The 26,165-nt window shown below is 37.5% G+C and overlaps 1 protein-coding gene across 3 annotated transcripts; it reads left to right on the forward strand.

The window, feature by feature from the left end:
* Positions 1 to 1,905: 1,905 nt before the first annotated feature.
* zbtb34 (zinc finger and BTB domain containing 34) lies at positions 1,906 to 16,859 on the forward strand. 3 transcript variants are annotated; one of them, XM_059503449.1, is made up of 2 exons: positions 1,906 to 2,081; positions 12,201 to 16,859. In XM_059503449.1, the coding sequence occupies exon 2, from the start codon at positions 12,235 to 12,237 to the stop codon at positions 13,765 to 13,767; it is 1,533 nt and encodes a 510-aa protein (XP_059359432.1). In that variant the 5' UTR covers positions 1,906 to 2,081; positions 12,201 to 12,234; the 3' UTR covers positions 13,768 to 16,859. The 3 variants fall into 3 exon arrangements, with proteins under 3 accessions (XP_059359432.1, XP_059359434.1, XP_059359435.1); XM_059503451.1 differs by lacking the exon at positions 1,906 to 2,081 and adding an exon at positions 2,151 to 2,237; XM_059503452.1 differs by lacking the exon at positions 1,906 to 2,081 and adding an exon at positions 2,348 to 2,505.
* Positions 16,860 to 26,165: the final 9,306 nt, after the last annotated feature.

Below are 26,165 nucleotides of genomic sequence, written 5' to 3' on the forward strand. Positions count from 1 at the left end.
AGGCCAAGCTGTCTCTCAAATAAGATGATGAAAAAAGCTCATTGTGGATAACATTCTTTCTCGCTGAAAAAAAAAAAACCTAATACCGCATTACGCTGCAGTGGGAGGAACAATGGTGCTGTTTTAGAGACTTTAAATACTGAATCTATTTAGTTTACATTTTTTAGACATCTGGGGGCCAAAATGATTTATGCTGGCATTTACATTTAGTGCAAAAACAACAATATTTTGAAGCAACAGAAAAGGCCAAAAAAGGCACGTGATTGGTTGCAGTATGATCATGTGAGTGAAATGACATATGTAAATATTTTAACAGGTAATAATGTTTGGATATGTGTAAAATGTCAAATATTTCAGGACAAACTCTAAATGACAGTAAATCAGTCCAATATTCAATCTGTAAACTTGATGTGGTTATAGAATGCACCAAATGTGCTCAAAGGCATCCTGTATTTGCAGTTGAAATATTTACTTCCAGCAAATAAACACATAAATGAACACATCTGTGGAATTTCAAACAGACCTCTTTGCATACATTGGTTCATTTCCAAAAATATCCTTCTAAATGTAGCCCTTGAGACTATGTAAATGAATGATGTAAATAAATCAAAGGTTTTGAAGCATGACATAACTATGAAATTATAAAGTTTATCAAATGGATACAGATAACATTTGTTGTTGTTGTTTTTTCTTTTCTACAGAATGGTCATATGTGGTGTTATTGTTAGTAATAAATTATTGTTAAAGAGGGTTGTACCAGATTAACTCTTAAAAATAAAGGTTATACAGCAGTCCTTTCCAGCACCTTGGGTTCAGCAAAGAACCAATCAGGTTTTTTTTTCTTTTTCTTTTTTTGAGTTGGCTCCACACTATGACTGAAAAAAAGTTATCAGGGCTATCAATTGGTTTTCTGGGTTAAATACAGAGATCTTGAGCATAAAAACTTAGTTGTAAAAACAAATTACCAAAAGTTCTTCTTTGCATCCAGCTGAAACAACGTCTTGATTGCTGTCGACTGACATAAATTTAGATAATACAGTGCTGCAGAACAGCATATTTAAATATAGTAAATTCTGTAACCTACGCAATACATTATTTCTGTCATTGTTCTACATTATATTATAGATATGATTATATAACATCATTTATGCCTGTATAGAGTAGCCTTTATCACGGTTGTTTACGCAACAATGTGACCAGACCTCTTCTCTTTGTTAATTTAGCCAATGGCCCCCTCTGCTGTTGGATCTAGTAAAAGAGCTCGAAACTGGCAGGCTGAAGGAGGCACCTGGGTCATTATGACCTCATTCCGAGTTTGATGATAACGTTTTATGTTTAAATACGAGTTAGTCTTCTTAAAAATCAAGGAGTAGGTTAAGCATGTACATTTTTCTCCCCCATGTTATTTAAATAAACATAACATTATATTATTATTATTAACAATAATAATAATATATTAATAATTGTTATTATTGTAATAATTAATAATGTATTAATAATATATCAATAATTATTAAAAATTAAAAATTAAATTAAATTAAATTTATGCATTTAGCAGACGCTTTTATCCAAAACGACTTACAGTGCAGTCAGGCTATCAATTTTTACCTATCATGTATAACATTATGTATATTTAAATAATATTTAATTGTTTTTTTTTTTAAGAAGACTTCTATATTAGTAAGTAGACTTTGTTGTCCTTATTGTCCGGCCTCAGAATCTTGTTTAGTATGTTACGTTATTCACGGAAGTGAATTCTGGATACTCTTCACTGAAATTATTGCAACAAAGCGGACACCCTTAAACATACACCGTCTGACCCTTGTACCGAAAAGTCGCAGGGAAGGGGGCGAGCCCTACCGCTGATCTCTATAGCATCTATCGAGCGACTTCCCTGACAGCGCGTCAAGAAACTCGAGAGACACAGCGCGTCCCCTGGAGACAGCACGCGTCCACTTCCGGTTAGGCAGAGAGCTGGAAAAATAGCAACGGCTGAGGAGCACAGCTGGGGAAGGAGGAGGCCAGGCTGGAGCTAAAGCGAGTCGCTGTGCAAAGGAATGGGCGACGTTTGACCAGAGAAGGTGAGATATTTTGAATTGCGCTTTATATTCGCTCTGACGTCATGGTTTTGTATTTGACGCGGTTAATACCGGACGCTTCTAAGTAGATGTCGCTAACCGGCTAACTTGTTAGCATTCCGTGACAGCTTTGGTACGAGCTAGCCTGGTGTAATGAGGGTGAGTTCGCATGCAGCGCGGGGCAGATTAACATTGCCTATCCGAGGGAAACTGTCATGATCTGACCTTACCATTTTACACCGCTCTTTAGCTCTTAAACGTAGCTTACGTGTTTATTTTCAACTCCGATGCAGTCAGTGTTAGCTGCCAACCTCCACATTCCACATTCCCTTCAATCAGAAGACAGTGGGCCACTTCCCACCCTCCTGGTTGTGTTTGGACAAGTAACGTTACAACTTTTGATTACAACAGGAAACGTGAGGCAGAAGTACGTTACTTTTCATTAACTTATTATGTTAAGGTATTTAAATATCGAAAGTGTAAGTCATTAAACTAGTGAACCGCCTAATTTACCTATATATCGTTTGTACATTATAAATTCGTTTGATGGTGCCAGTCATGCCTTAAATGCTGTCTTTTTAGACAACTCACTAGGTTTTGAAACAACCAGAGTTAATTGAGCTGTTACTGATTTATTTTACAAGGTGGTAATGATTTATTTAAAGTTAAAGTGAAACTACATTTAATTAGCTTAGTAACTCGATCGTCAAAAGCCATGAGTGACAAAAGCCATTATGACATATGTTTAAGGGGATGACTTTGTCACAGGTTTAATAGTTTTAGTTCACCCAAAATGAAAATGAGCGCTGTGTCTGTAAGTTAAAACTTTTATTGGCATAAAGGGAAAGTAAAGTCTGAGTGTTGTGTGCAAGAATGAGAAAATCATTTTTATAGTTTCACTTTCAAAAGTTGTTAATGTGCCATAATGATTTTTCTGTCGTGAAAGTTTTTTTTTTTTTTTTTAATCTTTTTAAAACTGAATCGTTTGACATTGTTTTGCCTGTTTGTATTGTATGTGATTAGTGGCTCTATTATAATACTTGAAATAAAATCATACTTCACACAAACAAAACGTGAGTGAGGTTTAAAGGCCAAAGTGTTAAAGGCAGGAAAGTTTCATTTTCTTTAATTTTCCACATATGTCTGCTCTAGTTTTTGAAGTACTGGTTTAAGTGTGATAAATTGCTTGCATTTTTTTCCTCATTTATTAGTCTTTTTGGATAAAAGTGGCTGCTAATTGGCAAATGCAGGTTAGTAGGCTAAATGTATCACAGCAGTACACAACAATAAAAGAGTGCAACAATCAGGTTCTGAAAGTAAAAATCTTTCTTTCATAGGGCAATTGATTTCGAACGATAACCCGTAATATGTCTTTTTTTTTCTGTATGTCTCTATCAATTCAATTCTGCCATTCACAATGCAATTGCTGTTCCTTCCGATAAATGCACATGACTTTATGACCTTTGACTTTTTGCTTCAAATTAAAGATTGTAAAGTTGTGATTCACTTCGTAGCTTATAGGCTTGGTTCATGGCTTACAACCTTTTAATAATCTATGGGGAAAACTCTCCTTTAACCAACCACACAGGAAAGTGGGTGGGCACAGTTATGTTCTATAGGAAGGATATCCGAGTGAAACTTGAGTAAGAGCATTTTTTTTTTTTTTTTTTTAAACTCGGGTTCTGTAGAAACCTCTGGCATATGTTCAAGGTGATTATGTACCTGAAATATATCTACTTGAACAATATCCTGATATTGAAAGTAAAAATATTTGTATTTGCTCATCAGGAAGTTCAAACTGTCTTCACAGTGGATTTCCCCGTTCCTTGTCTTTTTAAAAGGCGTATTTTGCTCACTAATTCTATAGGTGCGCTAATGGCATCTCTGAAGGCATAAAGGTCCCTCCTAACCACTAGGAATGTTTCCCAACAGGCTTGTCTGAACAGAAGATGCCAAAACAGTTAAGCCGTGTGCGTTATTGCTTTGCACTCGATAAACCTTTCATTTTTGTGGCTGTGGCTGCTTTTCCTCAGTATTAGCTGTTAAAGGGTTTTGGTTTGTAAGTCCTCCTGTTATGGCAGATTTATAGCATGTGGGGGGGGGGTTGTTCTTGTATCTTACACAAGACATCACCTCCACTGCTCCAGCTTTTGTTACCTGCTTTTGAATCTAATGACTTCTGCTGTGAGTATAATACTTAAGTTTTTTGGGAATGTTCAAGAGCAGTTTGTTCCTGAAGCTTGCGGTTCAGTGGGCTTTGGCTGTGTGTTCCTCGTCTCTTGGCCAGCTTCAGTGGGGATCGACTTGGGAATGAAGAAAGGATGCCTTTGACCTGCGCACCCGAAGCAAAACAGAATGACTTGGTGGTATTTTTATCCACTCTGATTATGCCTGTAAGATATGCAAAGCCTGGCTGATTTCCCTTGCCAATTCTTTTATAGCGATTCTTAATTATCCTTTCGAATTTGTGCAGAAGTTTCCCTTTGATGTAGCTAGCTTTTCTTTTCTTGCCATCCGAATGACTGGACTCATAGATGGCAATGGGAGGAGGCACAAAACAGGCCTGGACTATGTTCCTAATGCACATTGGCCTTTTTATGATCTTTCTCCTGTCACGATTGGGAGCAATATGTTAGTGTTTTAACTGAAGATTCCTTTGGTATAGCCTCATGCCTGGGACCAAGGATGTTACCCAGAGCTTCTGACCCATTTTTCAGTAGCCTTTCGAGCTAGCTGCTGCTGTGTTGTTGAGATATAGGCTATATTATCATGATAGATATGCTAGCGGTTATATAAACGTGATTAGAGATTGTTGTATCTACTACTGTTTAAATAAAAATACTTTATTTTCTTCAAGACTCAACATTAAGAATTTAAATAAAGCCGTCATTTGGTGGACTTTGTTAAAACTACAAATCGTGCTTTCAAATTTTGTGTCCACGCTCTAGATAGTCTGATTGAGCCCAGTGCATTATGGGTGTTGGAAGTTTCCCTACCTTTTTTTTCACAACAGCTCCTTTTCTCTGTTTTCTTTAGTCACAAAAAAATGCATTTACTGCATATACCGACAACTTTTATTAAGACCCCATCTTGCCAGTGATAAATTAACGCTTTTATAATACAGACAGCAGCACTTTAGGCTGTGGTCATTTTAAGACCTTGAGCCCTATTTTAGCGATCAAAGCGCATGGTCGGCACACCTGACGCATGGTCTAAAACCTATTCTCTTAATTGGAAATGGGTGTGTTTTGGGCATAACGTGCAATAAACCAATCCGAGTCTTATCTCTCATTCCCTTTAAGAGCTAGTTGTGTTTGCGCCATGACGGATTTACTGTTTACACGGCAAGTGCAAAAGACTGAACGTGTCTCAGAGAGGAAACAGAGCTGCTCATGCGCAAGCAAATAAGTAGCATAATCCTGATACATGCAATGACTATGCATTATGACATGTAGGAATTTTTATATTTATGAAGCCTACACAATAATAATCTTTTACATCGTAACCCTTTAATTTCTAATATTTGGCATGTTTGTGTGCTGCTGTGCACCCCTGAGTGTGTAATAAGCAGAGTGTACGAGCGTTGTGGACCTGCCTATAGGCGCATATTACTAATGCACTCTTTAACAAAAATACTGCGCCAATGACTTTAGACCAGGTTTTAGTTGGTCAGTGGCGCAGTCTTATTTCATTTGCCTCAAAATAGCAATGTGCCTGAACACGCCTCATTTTGGGTGCAAATGCATTTGCTATTTAAACAACGCGGAACGTGAAAATAGCAAAAACAAAAAACACTTGCGTCGTGCCTTGTACAATGCGGTATGATAGGTCCCCTCATATATGTATATTAGAATATATGGACACAGTTTTTCAGGATACTTTCCTACTTTTTCTATCAAAGTGCTACTGAGATAAACCACACTGCACAGCATACGCTGTATTCTCATGAAAGTTTTTAAAAACAGTTCCCCTCAAAGTTTGCAAAGCACTCCTCGCCACTTTTCCACCCTTTCACGGCCTTTTGGGTTCCTCTTGCCAGACTGTGCATGTTAAGCAGTTTTGGCAGTACTGGACTAAAGTTTATTTTGCAGAATAGGATAAAAGCTGCTTATCTTGAAGCAGGCCTTCTGCAGTGTTCGTTTGCCAATGCTGATATGGCAGTTTCTAAGTCTTAACGGCTTGCTCAGTGAACCGGTAAAATAAGTTTTCCCGGTTAGCCTTGAGCTTTTATTTTTACTGTTGTTTGGGGATTCTGGGTTGTGTGTGTGTGTGTACAGTATGTAAAGTTTTATTGTGCCTGTGATTGACTGGATCTGATTGCTAATATTTGGGAACCAAAAAGGACTATAAAACTTTAAAGAAGACTAATTGAGATTATCCTAAAAAATATTAATTAGGCTGATACAGTGTTTACCTAATTTCATCATCAGATTTGGTCTGGTATGAAATACGAATGCGTGTTAAAATTGCAGTTTTAGATCAAACAAACTGATCCACAAGTTAAGAGATACAATAAGTAACTTATTATTAGACATGAAGATCTGTCATGCAGTGAACCAAGGCAATTCGATTACTTCAACTGGAACAGCTCTGTTGATGCCAAAAAAATTAGCCTTTGACATGGACATTGACTGTTGCCAAATCTCTTGTATCACTGTTGACGCTGCCACATTATCTCACTGAGAAATTGCTAACCTTTAACAGACAATCTTTTTACCAATCCACCATATAAATATGCCCCTTGGTCTGGTACTCATGTAAACCTTAGTATTAGGAAGTAGTTTCATGATTTTATTATTTTTAATGATCGAGAGTTAAAATCCCCCTCAACTCTCCCCTCGGGACATGAGCCTGAGTGCGAAATACGTTATTGCATCTTGCTGGAGTGCTGCCAGGACACTTGCCCCCTTGGGTCCACAAGATCAACTGAGTATACATTCTCTGGCAACCTGTCAAACTTGAGTTTAAGCTTGGTTCACATAGCAGTGGTGCAACACCTTTCTGACAAGTCTTCTTCATTTACATGTGAACAAGGACATAACAGGAATTACAATTTTTTAATTTTGGGTGAACTATCCATTTAACATTAATAAAACAACAAAACGTAAAGAGAAATCACTCACTATTCTTGACTGAAGAACTTTAATACAGTTGCTTTAAGAATTAGTCTATATAATCAAAAAAAAAAAAAAAAAACTGATATTTTTGCCATATAACCCACCCCTAGGTGAAGGCATAGAGGGCCTAGAGAGAAAATTGTAAAGAGGAAGATAAGATGACCAGCCTTTCCTTTACGAGATTATTGGGAATTTAGCTTTTTTCCATTTCTTTTCAAATGCAGCTTTTATAATGTGTTGTGCTGTTCAACATGTTACTTGCAAATTAAGTGGCTGCAGTAGTACTTTTATGCTCTTAATGATGGATCACTCTTTCTCCCACATCATTTTTGGCCGTGCATCAACTTGATCTAATGATGTCTCTGAACAACACACCCATAAACATCTAAGATCTTATTGGTTTTATGACGATTTGTCTGCTTTTCAGACTTTGTTCTGGATGACACTTGCTTGAGAGCACTGTATGAACTAGGATTTTTTTAGGTGTGTTTGAAGACCAGTCATGGCTATAGGCTGTTTTTGTCATTTAAAGAGATGATGTCTATTGAGTTTTTAAAGTGCTTTAGTTTCAGTGTACACCGCACACAAAGGATTGGGTCAAAGTGTGCACTAGATGCATCAAAAAAACTTGCACTCTAGAGCCAAAGTAAACTGGCCTTATGTTCGCCTGCTTTTTTTCTGCTTTATGAATCTCTGTGAAATTAATCAGATGCAGTGTCTTATTACAGAATGTTCTGGTTTTTCAAAACATTTATCCCACTGAGATCCAAACAAACCCATGCCAACATATACATTAGCATTCAATAGTTTGGGTTCAGTCATTACTGACAGTAAAGATATGTATAATGTAACACAAGATTCATATCAGATCAATAGATTATGCTGTTTTGAAATGCTATTTATCAAAGAATCCTGAAATATTTCCCTCGATTAAGCAGCACATTGATAATGAGAAATATTTTCTTAACAACAAAATGGCATTGGAAGGATCATATCACATTGTAAAGTGGAGTAATAACTGCTGCAAATCCAGCTTTGTCATCACAGGAAGAAATTACATTTTAAAACACATTAAAATAGAAAACAGTTTTATAAAAAAATATTTTACCACACTACTTTTTTTTTTTAATACAGTCTTTCTGGGCACAAGACACTTCTTTCAAAGAAAAAAAAGGTAACATTAAGGTATCCTTGTTACATGTAGTTACTATTATAATAATACATTATGCATAATTCCATGCAAGTAACCCTAACCATATACTAAGTACATCTAGGTAATTAATATTACTTAGTACTTAAATGTATAATTACACTGTAACAAGAAAAAAAAACATAAACTTTTGAATGGATCTTGTATGTAAATGCATGTGATATGCAAAATGAATGTTCCTTGATTTGAAGAATAATGCACTAGATAACAGATACCTTCAGTAAGTAAATGGAAGTTTTTTTTTTTCTTCTTCATTTGGATGTTACGTTTGAGTAGTACAGCAGGATGTTTACTCTCATGTGTAAAAAGACTAGGGAAGTGTGGTTAGACAGTAAGCAGGCTGAAACTAATGTACCAAAACATATTTTGTTGTTAATAGGGTTAAAGTGTAGATTCGTACTGTACTGTCTTGAATTTAAAACCCTAATTATTACTAGAGTTGTTCCAATTCCGATAGTAGTATTGAAAATATCACAGATACCACAACAAATTCTGGCATCGGCATGGTTAGCAGTATGTCCGCTGTTTAGCAGTATTTCAGACTGGACCAACCAGATAGTAAAACGGCTACTAGGGATGCCACAAGTACTGGCACTTCACTACCAAGTCGGAGTATATTCGGTACTCGCAGCTGCGTTCAATCGCTTCCGTGTTAGTCTAAGCGCAGAGCTCCAGACTGTAGCCTAATATATATAATATTGTCTGTGACTATTAAACTGCAAAATACCATTCCAATATTACTCCTGCAAATTCTACATCTCTGTGGGTGACGGGTGCAGATGCGTGGGAGCTCGCTGTTTTGTAGTTTCTGCCGTGTGTCACTATATGAGGACACGAACGCATAATCCGTCACTTCATGAGAATTTACCGTTTCATTTGAGAAAACTATTCGGTTTAACGTGAGTAAATTTACAATATATTAAGCTACTGCTTAAGCTTTTTCGCTTAAGAAAATAAATATAACTGTTAAATTCATGTCAGATAATAAAAATACTGTAATAAATACAGTAGTTCACCATGTATTTGTTCATGTTTTATTAAGGGATAAGTCTGAAGCACACCATAAAATAATTCTAGCAATTTACACAGGACTAGTAGTATATACAGCTGTATATACAGATACACACCCAGGTATCGGATCAGTACTCTGTATCGGCCGATACCCTGAGCCCAGGTATCGGAATCGGTATAGGGAAGAGAAAAAGGGTATCGGAACTAGGGCTGGGTATCAATTCAGATGTTCCAGATCGATTCGATTTCGATTCACATGCTCCCAAATCGATTCGATTTCGATTCTCGATTCGATTTTCGATTCGATTTTCTATTAAGACCGACAGATTAAAACTAAGACTACAGATTTAGGCCCGAGCCCGACAAGTACATTTTGATTCACAGCTTTTTAAAAGCCCGAACCCATTTACAGCCCAACATTATTCAAATGTACACGCACGCAGCTCTTTGCCTTTTGTCAGGAATGAGTCATTTTACATGGTTTTACATAATTTATACATGACTAACGTAATAGGCCACTTGGAAGTTTGAACAAAGAAATAAAATAAGTCCTCTGTAACATCGTTACATCTCAGCACTCTATAATTAGCCCTTGGTATAGGCTCATTTAGCATATAAATAGGCCAACGCACCAATAAATACAAGTCTTTCTTAAAAGATTTTATTAAGATAAATTCTAAATTAAGATGGGTATTTGGCAATAACGAAATTAATTAAAATAAAGGCTCTGCCGGATTTGCTTTGCCATAGCAGCTGACATAATAAAATAAAAATAAATAATAATAAAATGCCAACATTAGCTTATATAGCCTACTCTGTCTACATTATGCATTTAAGACTCAAATAATATTTAGTTATTATTTGAAAAACATTTACTCACCAAGATTAGGCTAGGTCTACATGTTTTTGTGGAGGAAAATGATTATATCCACTGTAGATGGCTTCAGCGCGCTCCTGCGCTCACTGATGGTGTGTCATTATTCACTCATTATTCTCATTATAAACAAGGTCAAAACTTTTCCAAACCTCAGACTTTGCTTTAGTTGCTGGTGCTACAAAAAACGTAATCGTCAGAGGCAAGCCTCCGTTTCAACTACTCTGCATACATTTTCGCATCTTTCTTGCGCTAATTGAAACACATTACATGACCGCTCATTTACCGCACAAGCCCAAGCCCAAGCCCGGCCCGATTGGTTCGATTGGCAATGGGCTTCTTCACACTGCCTGAACATGTGCAATTGTGCTTTTGAAGACTACTGACCACGCGCACCTGTCCGCGCGGTCGTCTGCTCAGAGCCTTGGTACACACTCTCTGATGGCGATGTTTACATCATGCCTGCCTAGCGGTCCATAGCGGACTCGCGGACGCAAGATGCAGTCTGGACGCGAACGGGAGCATGACCTGACGCGCGACATTGCAGAAAATGTGCCTTCACAAATGTAGCCTATGTTGATCCAAATATGGAAAGCACTTTCGAATTTAATAATATGAGGTTCTCTCCAGAGATGTTTTGCCACATTTCTTCAATTAAGGATGATTGCTGCGTAGTATATGGTGTTTCCATTTGCTTTAACTTCTTCAAGTGAGTTGCAAAAGTTGTTTGTGTGTGTGTGTGTGTTCAGCAAATGGTGGGCAGCATTTGAATTCGTGACGGGCCGCGGGTTCAGAACCACTGCTTTAAACTGAAGGAATGAATGACGCACATAAGAGGGCGTCACATTTAAAAAAAACGATTAATCGAAAAATCGATTTTTTTTACCCAGCCCTGATCGGAACATCTCTAATTATTACTAGAGTTTCATGCATTAGTTTTTTCCTCTCTAATGCCAAGCTTGGACTACAAGAGTTTTAAAATCCTAACCGATTATGAAATCTGCTTGCAACACATGCATAAGAAAAATCAAAAAAAAAAAAAAAACTTAAATCTTAAACATGCATATCAGGGATGGAAATTTGCACCAGCCAAATGCGTGTGATTTTGTGTTGTGAAAAAAAAAATTACACTTATACTAGTGAATCCTTTCCTTTGGAATTAAATACAACATTATTAATGCGTACAAAAACTGTTTATAATATCACATAAATGTTTCTGTTACTTGTAGTATAAATTTTCACATGCAGTTACACGTTGTCGGTTAAAAACATGAAAGTGGCTGGTATAAACATTGAGTGGCTGGTAGATTTTGAAATCCACCAACCACAGTGGCCGGTGGACAAAGTTAATTTTCATCCCTGATGCACACACTGCAAGACTTGACAATCGTGGCACATCACACAATTTAAGATATTATTAAGATCAGTTTAAGTCACGCATTGACATTTCAGCAACTAATGTTAGTGGGTTTCTGCTTTCACCCAGTATGCTCAAAACCCCAGCGCTTCTCTTTGCTCTTGCAGTTGTGGTACCTTTTGACACATTATACATACAGTTGTGTTATTGCAAAACTTCCACAAGCATTTTCCTCCATCTCCACTCTTCAACAGCTTTTGTGTAATTACTGACATATTCATAGCCGTAATCATACTGATTTAAAAACCTAAACAGCAGACATGTTTTATATGACCGGGATGGCCCCGATTTGTGTGCAGTGCCGATCGGTAGGTGCAAGATTCGATCTGTAAACGTCTCACATTACAAGATAATCCACGCTAAACATTATAACCGACCGATGTGCTCAACAAAATTTTCCATCTGTGCTTACATATACTCTACCTTTCATTTAGAGTACCTTTAATACCTATAAATGTGTTTCCTAACACATTTTTATTTTTTATTTTCTCAGGTTCCCTACAAACCAGGAGAGACGTTAGTGAGTCATGGAGGACTGTGGTAGCCTCATAGAGTTCGATGTACCTGAGTTCAGCAATACCGTCCTGAACCAGCTCAATGAGCTCCGTCTCCAGGGCAAGCTGTGCGACATCATTGTGCACATTCAGGGCCAGCCATTCCGAGCCCACAAGGCCGTCTTGGCCGCCAGTTCACCGTACTTCCGCGATCATTCATCGCTAGGCACGATGAGTGGCCTCTCCATCTCCGTAATCAAGAGCCCTGAGGTGTTTGAGCAGCTGCTCTCCTTTTGCTACACTGGCCGAATGTCATTGCGTCTACGTGATGTCATCAGCTTCCTCACGGCTGCCAGCTTCCTCCAAATGCAGGCTGTGATTGACAAATGCACACAGATTCTTGAGGGTATTCACTCTAAGATCAGCGTCCCTGTGCCTACTGGGATCGATCCAGATAATGATTGCACCACCTCAAGGGCTGTCCGCAATGGAGTGAAAGATGGAGGCATCTTTGTAAACCCCACCCAGATTTCACCACACTACTATTCTCGGCAGAATCATTGCGGGGAGGGCCGAAGCTCAGGTAAGGGAGTGGCAGAAGAGGGTCAGTCAGACCGAGGGAGTAGCGACAGCATATCCGAGCAGGAGGTGTCCATGGAGGTTGAGTCTGAACAAGTAGACCTCATCGGCAAGGATGGACAGGTAACCGATGTCCATATCAAGCTGGAGAAAACCGACCGGCCCAGCTATTCCGATAGCTCATCGGCCGGTGATGATGGCTACCACACAGAGCTGGTGGACGGTGAACAGGTGTTGGCTGTCAGTGTGGGATCGTACGGGCCTGTGCTTTCCTCTGCCGCATATACTTACTCAGCACTACCTTCCTCCTGTTTCGTCAGCCTGAGTTCCTCTAGCCCATCTCGCTCCTTGCTCAGCAGCGTCCGGGGTGGTCGTGCCCGACCGAAACGTCCCGTGCCTCTTCAAGCCGATCTGCTTACTCAGCTCAAGCCTGGTGCCACCGAAGGAGATCCACCTGCAACGGCAACTACGTTCGAGAATGACGTTAGAGAGCGGAGTTTCCGCGGACAGTGGTACCCCTACAACGAGCGCCTCATCTGCATCTACTGCGGCAAGTCCTTTAACCAAAAGGGTAGCCTGGACCGTCACATGCGTCTGCACATGGGCATTACGCCCTTCGTCTGCAAGTTCTGCGGCAAGAAGTACACCCGCAAAGATCAGCTGGAGTACCACATCCGCGGCCACACGGACAACAAACCCTTCCACTGCCAGATCTGCGGCAAATGCTTTCCCTTCCAAGGCACACTCAATCAGCATTTGCGCAAGAAGCACATGATCTCTGGCACGGAAGTCAACAATCACACTGACTTGCTGGGAGAGGCACCAGATGGCCAGAGAGCGGAGCAAGAGGATGCCTCCGAAGGCGAAGCAGCCTGCGTAGCAGCTTATCCCGATGATTTGTCAACGAAAACCCCCAGCGAAGAGAGTGGCAAGTGTAGTCCGGAAGAAACCCCTCAATCCAAACCCCTGCATGGACACAGAGAATAAAGTTTTCCATTTAAATGGTTGTTGGTCCTCCTTATCTAATAAGGAAGCATTAAGGGTTACTCGTTTCATGGTTAAGCCCAGCTGTTTTTAAAGAACGACAAGAAATAACCTGCCTTGCGCATTTTCTACTCATCCATTTTTGTGGAAGTTCTACACAGGACAAAGATCGAGAGAAAGTTTTTAAGGAGCTTTTCAAAGGGAAGGAGTCCTATAATCGGGGAGGAGGTCTCTGTAATCAAGGCCTCCTAAAAGTTTTATCACATTTTTTATATATATCTATATATATATATATATATATATATTTCCATGTTTTTCAACATATTTACAGAGTAATATAGGCATGTTGCAATAATGAATAATGTGAAAGCTCAGATAAGATGCTTGTCATATCACGCTTTTACCTGACCTGTTTTTGCACATGTGGCCTGTAGTGGGTCACTCACTCACAAGGAATGGTTTATCTGCCAGTGCAAGGCTCTTTTTGTGATCCATCCGTTCAATACCTCATTATACAACCTCAACATAAACTCATAATGGACAGTATTTGTAGCTTGTCGTCAACTCCAGCCAGGTTTTACCTCATAGCAAAGAACCTGAATGGAGGGGAAGAAACTTTTCTCAGTAAAGTCACATTTGTTTTGTTTTCATAGGGTTTGAATTAATGTTGCGGTGAAACCCCTGAACAAAACATCTCCACTCTATCCAAGCTTGAAACTTCAGTGAAATATTCCTTAGTCATTGTATGAATTCTGGATTAATCTTGCTCATTTTTCCTTAGCAGCCATGTTGTGCACATCTATGAGAATATTGTACAAGACTCTAGTACAAGGTGTACCTGTGGTGTTTTTCTAGGATCCAGGAATTATTATTATTATTTTTTAAATGCCATATTTTTCATAAAATCACAGTCTGTCACTCTAAACTCTTTCTGTAAAATTATCCATCTGGTTTCAGGTATAATATCAAAAGTATAATCACAGATTCGTGTTAGATCGTGCTAGAGTAGCAGCACAGTCAAAAATTCTATTCAGTTAAGAAATGTTTAGTCACATTTTTTACTTTTGCTTTCGTGCCAACTTTCTATGTTTTTTCAAACACCAGTGGGGAGGGTGTGCCTTTAAAAATTAAAGTTTAAATTATATATTAATATATTTGTAGATGCGTTTCTAAAAGTAGTGCGGGAGTCATGCAAGTTATGAAAATTGCCTTAGGGCCATACCGCCATAGGAAGAAGGGGGGAATAAACGCCTTGGTGAAATATTCATAGCATTAATGTACACGCTCGATCAGTGGTTAAAATTTCAAACAGCTCTTCTTGTATTCAGCTGGCTCGAACTCCTTGGTGCTGAATAGACAGCTGTGAGAAGAAGCTCTCTTTGGCTTGTCACACTTGTGCATCTGTCAATGTATAGACCAAAACGTATGATGTTTCAGTGCAGAAATGTATAATTGAAGAAGATTCACTTACTGCCGGTATGCTTTTGTTAATGTTAAATTGTATGGAGGTGTATTGTTTATTCAGGAGGTTTAGTGTAGGGTTTCAAACTACAATAGAGCAGTAATAAGATAAACCTGCAGTGTCAGTATCACTGTTGTGGGCACTTTTATACATTTAGTATTGTGAAGAGAGAGCCCTGGATGCCTGTTATCTCCACAATATCTCTTCTCATGCATTTTCATTGTTATGTAACTGGTGCAAAACGTCATACCTCACTTTTTTTTTTTTTCTTGACCTGTGATTGAATAAGGCTCCTTGTTGTCTCACATGCCAATTGTAGATACATTTGATTTCTTATCACTTATTTGATTCATAACGAGTAATAGAAGCGGCTACATAAGATGCAAAACAAGTAAAATGGCGTATTGTGGACTCCTATTTTATAGTCGAGCATCTGCCTCCCTGACTGTCTGCAGTATATTTGATTTATAGTTCTTGATGCTCAGACAGATTAAAACATGCCTCGCTTTTACAAGATTCAGGTGCTTTCAAGTTTGCCCGAAATACCATTTGGATATTTACTTTACCACGCCCTCCATAAGTTAACTTTAACAACCATTAGCCAAGGATAGTTAGCGTAAGCAGCGTTCCCTTTTGTTTAGAAACTCTGGTATTATCCTTCCAAGACAACTCCTTAATTCTGTGAACCGCATCCAGTATCACGCCTTGGACAAAACTTGTTTCTGAAAGTACGACAAGTTAAAACACACAGTGACTTAGATTATGGTGCTGTTCTGTTTTCATTTTCAGTTTGTATACTTTTCTTTTGTGGTGTTTACTCGTATACCATTTTTATTTTATTTTCTGCATTTATTTCGGTCTCAGTTAAAGTATTCTGAGATTTCAAATTGAACTTCAGGACTTCTGCCCTTTCTCTCTCTCTTTAAAATCAGTTTCACTCAAAGTGAAAATTTTAGAATGCTGAATTATTTGTGCCATTAAAATCTCTTCATGTGCTTGTATTACTGGCAGATGAATGAGAATTAACCTTATACTTTTATTTTTTTTTAATTTTTTTAGCTTTGAATCAGTTCATGGCAGTTTTAAATAATGAGCCAATGTGATAACTACAGTTATCGAGCCAAAACTCTGAATGCAGAACACCTTGTACTACTGACAGCATGTTTGGTGTCGTTCTGTGATATGAGATGCCATGTATGCCATTTGAAACATTGTAAGCCTGACTGCTTTATTCCCTGAACATGTTTCGATTTTCTCTGTTGCTTTATCGTAATGTTCCCGTTCATCTTAGATAATGTGAACGTGACTTTGGCCACTAACCAAAGAGCAAACCAAAAATTGTAAAGGGTTTGTGTGGTATGTTGCACAGCGGACAAAGAAAGACCAAAACCAAGCCCTGGAGCAAATGAATCTGTTTTAGAGGTGTCCGTAGATCTTCTCCGTCTCATTTCCCAGCCTCATGCTGGCTCTAACACCTGTCGGGATTTTATAGCATTGGCTGTCATGTGTTTCACACATTGGTTTTAGGTAGGTTTTGTTGAGATGATGTTTTACAATGAAAACTGTAAGCTTTAGTATTTGGTGAACAGATTTTGGATGTTGTTCTGTGGTCTTTAAAGAATGATAATACAAAGGTTTTTTTTTTTTTTGGTCAAGGACGTTGATTGAATGTGAAACATAGGCTTCATTACAGTTTGATGTCAGCAAGATTTATTTATTTGTTTTTTTTAAGAAATTTATATTTTTATTCAGAAATAATGCATTCAATTTATCAAAAAGATAATAAACTAAAGACATTTATAATGTTATAAAAGATTAGTATTTCAAATAAATGTTGTTCTTTTAAACCGTCTGTTCATCAAAGAAAAATATGGTTTCCATAAAATTACTGAGCAGCAAAATATTAATGGTTTCAACATTTAATAAGAAGAAATTATTAATGAAATTAAAAAAATCATATAAGAATGATTTTTGAAGGGTCATATGGCACTGAAGACTGGATTAAAGGCTGCTAAAAATTCAGCTTTGCCAACACAGAAATAAATGTACATTTTTTAAATATGATAAAAAATTAAATATTTACTTTTAATTATAATAATATTTCACAATTTTGCTGTGAGCTTTTTAAAAATCTTACTGACCTCAAACCTTTGAATTAAAGTGTATGTGAATCACTTCAATATGTGAATTTTTATTTTTTTATTTTGCCATGCAAGATTATGGGAATGAGATGAGGGTTTCTTTCAAAGAAAGCAGAAATGTTTGTTATTTTTGGAGGTATCAATGGATCAGCCTGATCTTTTTTTAAAAATACTGAACTAATGGTATATGCAAAAGCAATATGCCTGTTAGATCATAATTGAGACATGCAGTAAGGGTTCTGTCTGTATAGTTGCATTTGTTTTATTCTGTATCATTCTTTTTGTTTCTATGGGAAAACATCTTATTTGTAGGGGATCGATATGCATTGAAGCGACAGAGATTTTCACGTCAGAATCATGCAGTTTCCACAGAAAGTGAATATGCTGAGATAATAAAATGGGACAATCAAGCAGCTTCACGATACAGAAGCTTCCTCTTAAAAAAAAAAAAAAAAAAAAAAAAAAGTTAGTTGATTTATGCTTGGCTATAATCTCATCAGAAAGATGATGCTTTCAGGTTAGCAGATCGCTGTATTATGTATATTGTTTGGTCCGGGGGGAAATATGCATGCCGGCCCACTTATTGTTCAAGTAGAATTGCATGGTGCCCTCCGCGTTGAAATACGAAACTACAGATTACTTTTTGTTTTTGTCTTAAAACTTGAAAGTGATTTTCATTTATAGCTATATCTCTTATGTGATATTTCACCTGGCATGCACTTAATGATTTTCTTTTTTTAATAATAAATAATGTATTCCATAAGGGATTAATTGACCATGTAATGCTCCCAGCTTATGGGACTCATAAAGCCTCAAATATGTTATTGCTTGGGATGTGTTTCCCCTTTAATGGTGCTTTACGACTGGTCAGGTTTCTTTTTGGTTTTTATAATGTATAAGCAAAAAGATGTTAAATCGGTGATATGGGGTTAACATACATTTGTAAATGATTAAATGAACTGTACTAATAGAGTCATACTCCGCCATTTGACCTAGATACTCATGGTCCATATTCACTTGCTTTGTTCATATAAAACCAGTTCAGTTTGTGCCATGCACAATAATCAAAAAAGATGGTTTACAGGGAAGGCTGTTGGACTACTTTTTGATTTTGCAGCTCGTCCTTTTTAACTGTTGACTTCAGGTAGTTTATGAACACTGAGCTAAACCTAGAGATATTGAAGAAAAGAAAATCTTGAAGTCTTCCATCGGTTCTCCACTTCCAACATGTCTCCACTGTGTAATATGCAAAAGCAATAACCTTTTTAAGAGCCTTTTTTTTTTTACATTGGAGTCTGTCTGCCTCTCAGATTGCAGGAGGATTGTGTCTCAAAATGAATGCATTCAGGATGTCAGGGAGCTGAGGTCATTTATGGCAAGGAGAGGATTTTTTTTTCTCATGTTTTAAGATATACTTTATGTGAAAACTTGGACAGGTTGGGCAAATATGCTTCTACAGAGTGGCTTCTTGCTTTTGTGGTCACCACATTCTGTCTGTACTTCATCGACCTGCCACCTCAGTGCCACTGGTGAAAAGTTGCATCTTTTTTTTTTTTTTTATCTCTGTCAAATAAGAAAGGGATCTTTGAGAGATGTAACCTGCCGCTATGGTGTACGCTAAAGATCTTCTTTCTTCATGCTTTGAAAATGCAGATATAACTGGCCAATCAGAATTCTTAAAAGAATAGTTCACCCAAAAATGAAAATATGCTGAAAATGTACTAAGGCAATTTCGAGATGTAACATCTTTGAAGAAATTAAGCATTTTATCACTTGCTCGTTAATGAATGGGTGCCGTCAGAATCACAATCCACAAGTAATCCACATGACTCGCATACTAGTCAATCTTATGAAGTGAAAAGCTGTTTTTGTAAGAAACCGCCATCATTTAAGCCGTTTTAATTGTTGTGTCTGGTTAAATTACCAGTCCATAATTCATAATAAGTACATAAATACATCATCTGTTGTCCTCTCACATCAAAATCCACCAACATATTTGTTTTGGCTAATTAGTTTTGGCTTATAAATGTTGTTTTATCAGTGCATAAGATGACTTTTTCACTGGAGAAAGCAATGCTATTGATAGAGGACTTATATTTTAGTTGGAAGCTATGGTTTGAAGTTAAAAACATGCAGATTCAATTCAGAAGACATTAATTGATGCACTGGAGGATTACTTGTGGGTTACTGTGTTTATTGTTTTTGTTTGAACTCTCATTCTGATGGCATCCATTCACTTGGTGAGCAAATGGGGTAATGCTACATTTCTATAAATCTGTTCTGATAAAGTTAACTCCTCTACCTCTCGGATGGCCCGAGGTTGAGTACATTTTCATCAAACTTTAATTTCTGGATGAGTATTCCTTTAATGCAAGCTCTGTCAGACTCTTGTTCTCTCATGTATTTTGGACATTGCAAAAAGTAAAAAGTAGAACTCAGGGTTTACTAGTATTCAGAAAATGCCATTTTGGATGCGCAATGATCTTTGTGCGTCCAAAACTAAGCTTGCACTTTTACTTCAGGTGGGGAAACAACTCCTCAGTCATTGGTTCCCGATACAGTCTGCCTCATAGGTGTGGTAAGACGCACCTAAATGTTTCTGTTCTTGCTCTTCCCGAAAGCATGTGAGTTTCACCGCTGAGGAAAGCAGATCTTTAGGTCTTATCGTATAAGTAGCACTCTGTCCAACCTTCTGTCATCCATATACTACAACCTCACAACCCAACTTTGAACCTCAGAAATCTACTGTTTTATACAACTATGAAGTACATGCAGCTAGCTGATGCTGTAACAATTAACTCAACATTTATGAATTTTATTTTATAGCATGAAATATAAAGTTATATTTATTCAAATTATATATTTTACTCATAATCATTCTGTGCTGCTTTTTATTTTCGTTCTTAAAGCTTGTATATTGCTTTTTTATGATACAAAGAAATGTCAATAGATTAAAAATGCATTTGTTTGTACAATAAAGATGCTGATTTGGCAAAATGTCTCTTTGCTTTACTCATTCACGCATACAAAATATGCATTGAAATGTGTATTTGTTTGTACATTAATGCGGATGTCCACTAGATGGCGCACACGCACAGCAGATTAATTACTGTCATTTAAAATAGCAGTAATATGTAGAGGTACTGCAACTACAGTTTACATTTTATAAGGCCTTGAGCAGGACCTATGCATATTCATTTTGAATAAACATCCTTATTTGTATTTAAATGAATAATAATAATCACTACTGTATAAATTTAAAATCTAAATATATCAGTCAGAAAATGTATCATGATAGGTCTGAAATTGGATCTAGATCTAGATGACGATTTGTCAGATGGATTACCAGCTGGTGGGGCAAATACTGACCTGGTGGACTTTGATCAAGCTGGTTAGAGCTGGCAAACATTCTGGACCATGACAAACCTACAATACCATGTCCCATAAACTGATTTGATGTGACTCTTAAAGCAGGGCCATAGACCTAAATCAGTCTGAATGTGTGTCACTGTTTTTATACAGTAGATGAAAAAATCATCTATAATGTTTTGCTTTAACTGAAAATAAATATACAGTTCAAGTGAAAAGCAGTGCCCTAACTGCATTCATTATCATATAAAAAATTAAACAAAATTTATATTTACATTAAGGAGGGTTGTAGCATCACAAAACTAAGGATCATTATAGTTAACAAAAACGATAACCATAAAAAAAAACTGGTTACATATATAAATAACTGACTGGCTGAAATAAATTAGTATAAAAAAACGAATAAAAATAGAATAGTATCTGTGAACACTGAATTATAAGCTTTTATCTTTTATAAGCTTTTAAAAGAATTATAAGCTTTATTTGTGCTGATATACCAAATACATGCCACTCTCTGCTAAATTATTATAGGCCTAAAATCAGCAAGCAAATTATATAAATATACACAATAAATAATAACAGCAAAACGTCTTACCACCAAATCTTTTTATTTTTTTAAATAATGAAAATACCTCAGTTTTCAGTTTCAAAAACGAAAAATTACCACAACATTTCTTCAAAGGAAATATTAAAATTAAACAGACCTGTTACCCTGCACCCCTTTCCACACACATTTCGCTGCGTAGGCTGTACAAAACAGTGAGACATATGCGCGCGACAGTCTTGACCTAGTTAAACATTGGTCATTCAATTATGAAGGCGGAACCCGGCGTCCTCCCAGACGCCACGCGATTGGTCAAATCATCTGTCCATTAAACGGTATGGGTACAACACTTCCTGATGTCGATGCCCAGCTGTTGGCAGATGACCCGCATCTCCAGCATCCGATAACATCGTCTCTTCACACAGGACTGCCCTCACTGTTTCTCATCATACCTGCTCAAACACGGCCATGCGCGGAGCGGAATAACTCAAATAGGCTTAAATTGCCCAGTGGATGAGAGTGAATCCTTTCAAATTGGATTTTTTTTTATCTCGTGCTGCAGTACAGCGACATAAGCCTCGCGTTGACCGGCGCGTGCATCTCAACAGCGGGGACGAGGGCAGGGACATATTTTCATTGACATGTGAGTTGAACTGTATCTGTTTAAGGGCATCAAGCGCAAATGAAAACAGCATCAGAAGGGATGGAGTTGCGTCGCGGGGGGTCGTCTGCCTCTACCCAGCTGAGTACCACACTGTCAATTTGATGCGTGGCGCCATTACATCTAAAACAGCGTGCATATGCAGGATGCTCTCTGTCAGATGTTATGATACCATTTTGCTGTAAAGATACTGATCTGTTTTAAATACCTAATGCAAACTGGAGGATGGAATAATAGATTTTATGTGTTTGCTTATACTGTAGGTATTAAGAAATATGCTCTGATAGTTATACCTGCTATGTCGTATTATTAAAACAGCCGTCACAACTATGAGAGAGAGAGGTTAGATCTTTTTTTCAAAAGAGTGAGAATCTCAGCAATACAAAAACTGACAGACAGCTTAAAGCAATACACCCTTATGCTGTTCTACAGTGTGCTTCTGTTGATATGTATATGCTTATTTGTAGTTTAGAGAGCTAATATGTAGATAGAGTGGCTGATGTTATGACTCGGAGGGACTACCTTGACTTTGGAAAGCACATGTGTTTATGTGTTACAGTAGTTGAACTTTCACATTAGCACTGTGGAAAGTGCTGGGAGTCCAAGGTACATATTATAGCCTACCTCAGGTTTATGTAAGTGTGTTACATTTAGGATTATGGGTAAATTGTGATGATTGATTAGCATCAATATAGGCAATGTTAAATTTACATCCAGTTAAAGTTACATTTAACATATATATATATATATATATATATATATATATATATATATATATATAGATAGATAGATATAGATAGATATAGATAGATATTATATATTACTGGGCTTTCAATGTCCCTGGTGCATTACAGTCATATCAATACTTTTACAATAATGGATGGTTCTATTGGTTCAAACACCACAGTTTATCACATGTTTTAGTTCATTTACTGATCCCAAAGCATAGTGTGGTACATATGACTGTACCTTGCATATTTTTAAAATAGAGATAGAGTTTTTATTAACCCTTTTTTAAAAGTTTAATAAAAGTTGTCATTACACATTCTGGTTCTCAACATTGTTGACTCAAAGGGCCCCCACTGTCCAACACAATATTTGAAGTTCAGCTATATAAGATATTACCTCTGATATTTCTGCTGTAATTATGACGAAGTTGATTGTTTTCAACTTTTTTTTTTAGATTTCTGAGAAATTTTTTTTTTTCTTATTTGTTTTTTGCAGTAATTCCCCATCTCCTTTACTTATTTTTACATATTTAACAACATTGGCAATGTTATGTTCTCATCATATAGTGTTGTGACTGTGTTGTTTTGTTGTGTGTTACGTCTGCTGCAAGTGCTGATGAGAAAATCTGTTATTGTTTCAGGAGAAACCTGTGTTTTCTGTTAGTTTGAGACCTTAGAGATCCTGGAGCTGGAATGGTAGAGTATTAGCAATGACAGGGTCATGGGTTCAGTTCTCAGGGAACAACAGATATTGATAAAACAACCTGGATGCACTCTAAGTCACTTTAGATAAAAGTATCTGTCAACTGAAATAAATGTTGTATTGTTGAGATCCATAAAAAAAAAGAGAGAGATGTACAATGCAGCCGGTTCTCTGTAGTCAGGGAAAAGAAACATTGCCAATGTTGAACATGTTGGACATTCAATGTGGCAGATTGTTGCCTGCAGACTGCTCTGCCCTCGTGTGTATAATATAAAAAATATGAACACATTACTGCTCTCTGTTGCCATAGTAACTATAGCTGTCTCAGTAGCCAGTTCTTCAGCTAAATCTGTATCTTAGATGAAATGGGCAAAATCACCACTTTGAGTCTTTAGGGAACAAAATTGTTAGAAAGAACCTTTTCAGATATTAAAACTGCAATTGTTATTTCAGCTGTTTTGGGTAGTAATTTTAGTTGTCTTTTTGAAATGTCTTTTTAGTGACCTACTGTAATACAGAATAATGCAGTTGATAATGTTGATAACCCTTTACAGTTATATCCTATGTTAACTTTAGCTACTGCAATAAAAATGAATACTTCTACACCATTTTTAATTTTGGTTAATACTAGTGTTAAAGTTTAAGTTGCAATGATAATTGAACCATTAATAAAAGTGTATTTATAAACTACAGTAACATATTATGTAGTACTATTATATTATATTATATTATATTATATTATATTATATTATATTACCCTTTTCACTTACTGTGATAAGTTTCCACATTTATTAATATTGTAAATTTAGCATTTATAAAATAATAATCATTATTTAAATATGTTATATTTGTGTTATATTACCTTGACATTAAATTTCAGAAAACTAATCAGTGCTGTCTGGGTCTTTGAGGGAGTGATGTCACTTTTGACATATTTCTTGCTTCTAACCACTGTAATCAATCTCTCCATATTTTTTCCTCCTTTGGAAAGTCAAATGCTATCGTAGATTTTTTTTTTCTTTTGCTATTGGAGCAAATGGAGAACGCTGAGAACCCTGCAGTTGGAAAAGGGGTCCATTACAGTATATATTATATTATATTATAATGTAAAAAGTAGATTATATAGTACTCAGAAATGTTTTGATAACACATTATTGTAAAGGGTTACCATGAAATTTATATATAAGTTTATGTCAGTTTGAGATATTATTTTTAAAAGAGAGCGTTTTCGGTAAGCCCGTCCCCTCGAACGCAGATAAGCCAATGGCAGTTGAGCATCAGTTGCACGGGGAGCAATACTCAGACATCTGTAGGTTTCAGCACCATAGAGAAACATTGGAAGATCGGAAGCTTGCATCGGTTTGATGGTGTTTATGCTACAAAAATGATAAAACGATGTATCAACTTGTAACAATGATTCCAGGTATCCTGAGAGGATAGGCAATATCATTTTTTCTATTACATTTTCTAAACCCAAACAAAATAGAGCAAAATGTCCCTAAGCATTCAACCCCAATCCCAATTAAGACAAATTTTATTGTTGTCATACTCTCATTAAGTTACAGTTTTCATCTGCTCAAGCAGAACGTTAATGTCATCTTGTGCTTCAGTAAGGTATCTGTGGCTAAAACTGAGTAGGGAACGAGACACTGCGTCCTCTAGGGGGCGCTTTGGGGAACACCTCGTCGTGACCCGTTTCTGAAGCATACATTGAAAAAACACCAACTTGTTGGCCGGCGACAGCCTCCGACGTCACTACCAGCGCGACTATAAATCAGCACCGGGAGAGCATGTCATTATCTTCTTCATCTGAAGCTTGCGTCCGAAGCATGGCAGGGAGCTAGAGGACGAAGTGTCTCGTTCCCTACTCAGGGAACTATGGTTACACACGTAACCTAAGACAGTTCCCTTTCGAGGGAACTTCGAACTGCATCCTCTAGGGGGCGCTTTGGGGAACAGTATACCCATGCCGCCATGCTGAGGGGAGTGCAGGCCAGAATCATGGCGAGCACTAAGTACCAACTCTACCATTTCCATGGGAGTTGCCCCTGGGACGTTTAGATGGCTGTCTGTGACAGTACCCCTTACGGCCAAAAGGCCTAAGCTACACACCCAACTTAATTGTTAGGGCCTCGGCCCAGGGTAGAGCTGAAGGCTTGGAATCAGGAAAGATTCCTTTAAAAGGATACGGCTAAGAACCTAGCATTTCTACCAAGTCTTGCCTGTCACACAGGGGCTAACGCTGGCTTACGCATAAGCTTGCTGAAAGAGCTGTCTCGACAGTTCTCTAGTAGCAACACCCTGTTTAGATAGGTATCCGAGGATACATAGGTGGAGTGGCGCCCAAGATGAATGGGGCTTTTACCAACTCAAGAAAGGGCACGAAGCAACCGCGCAAACCTCTCACCATATAGGATTTTAGAAAGAACGCAGAATACTAGCGTGCGAACTTACCACAGTGTGGATTTCAGAAAGTGTGCAAAGATTTCACGTGCACACTTACCATAGCATGGATTTTCAAATACTGTTCTAAGGAGGGGCTCTCGTGACACTCTGATAGAGCAGCTCATAAATGGAATGTTGCATCTCAAAACGGTATGATTGAGAGTCATCAACTTGATCTATGTCTCATATGACAGGAGAACTCAGAGTAGCGCGCTCATAGGCGACCCTTTTTTGGAAAAAGGGGAGCGCTGCTAAATTACCACGAGAATCACCCAAATAGCTCCTCATGTTGAGGGAAGCGATGCTTGAGGTGTATAAACAAATACACACTGGCTGAATGGAGCCCAA

This window comes from Carassius carassius, chromosome 21 (genome assembly GCF_963082965.1).
Source record: "Carassius carassius chromosome 21, fCarCar2.1, whole genome shotgun sequence".
NCBI classification, from domain to species: domain Eukaryota; kingdom Metazoa; phylum Chordata; class Actinopteri; order Cypriniformes; family Cyprinidae; genus Carassius; species Carassius carassius.

What these genes read in the sequence shown, in the direction of transcription:
- zbtb34 (XM_059503449.1), top strand. Translation starts at nt 12,235, where the DNA reads ATGGAGGACTGTGGTAGCCTCATAGAGTTCGATGTACCTGAGTTCAGC.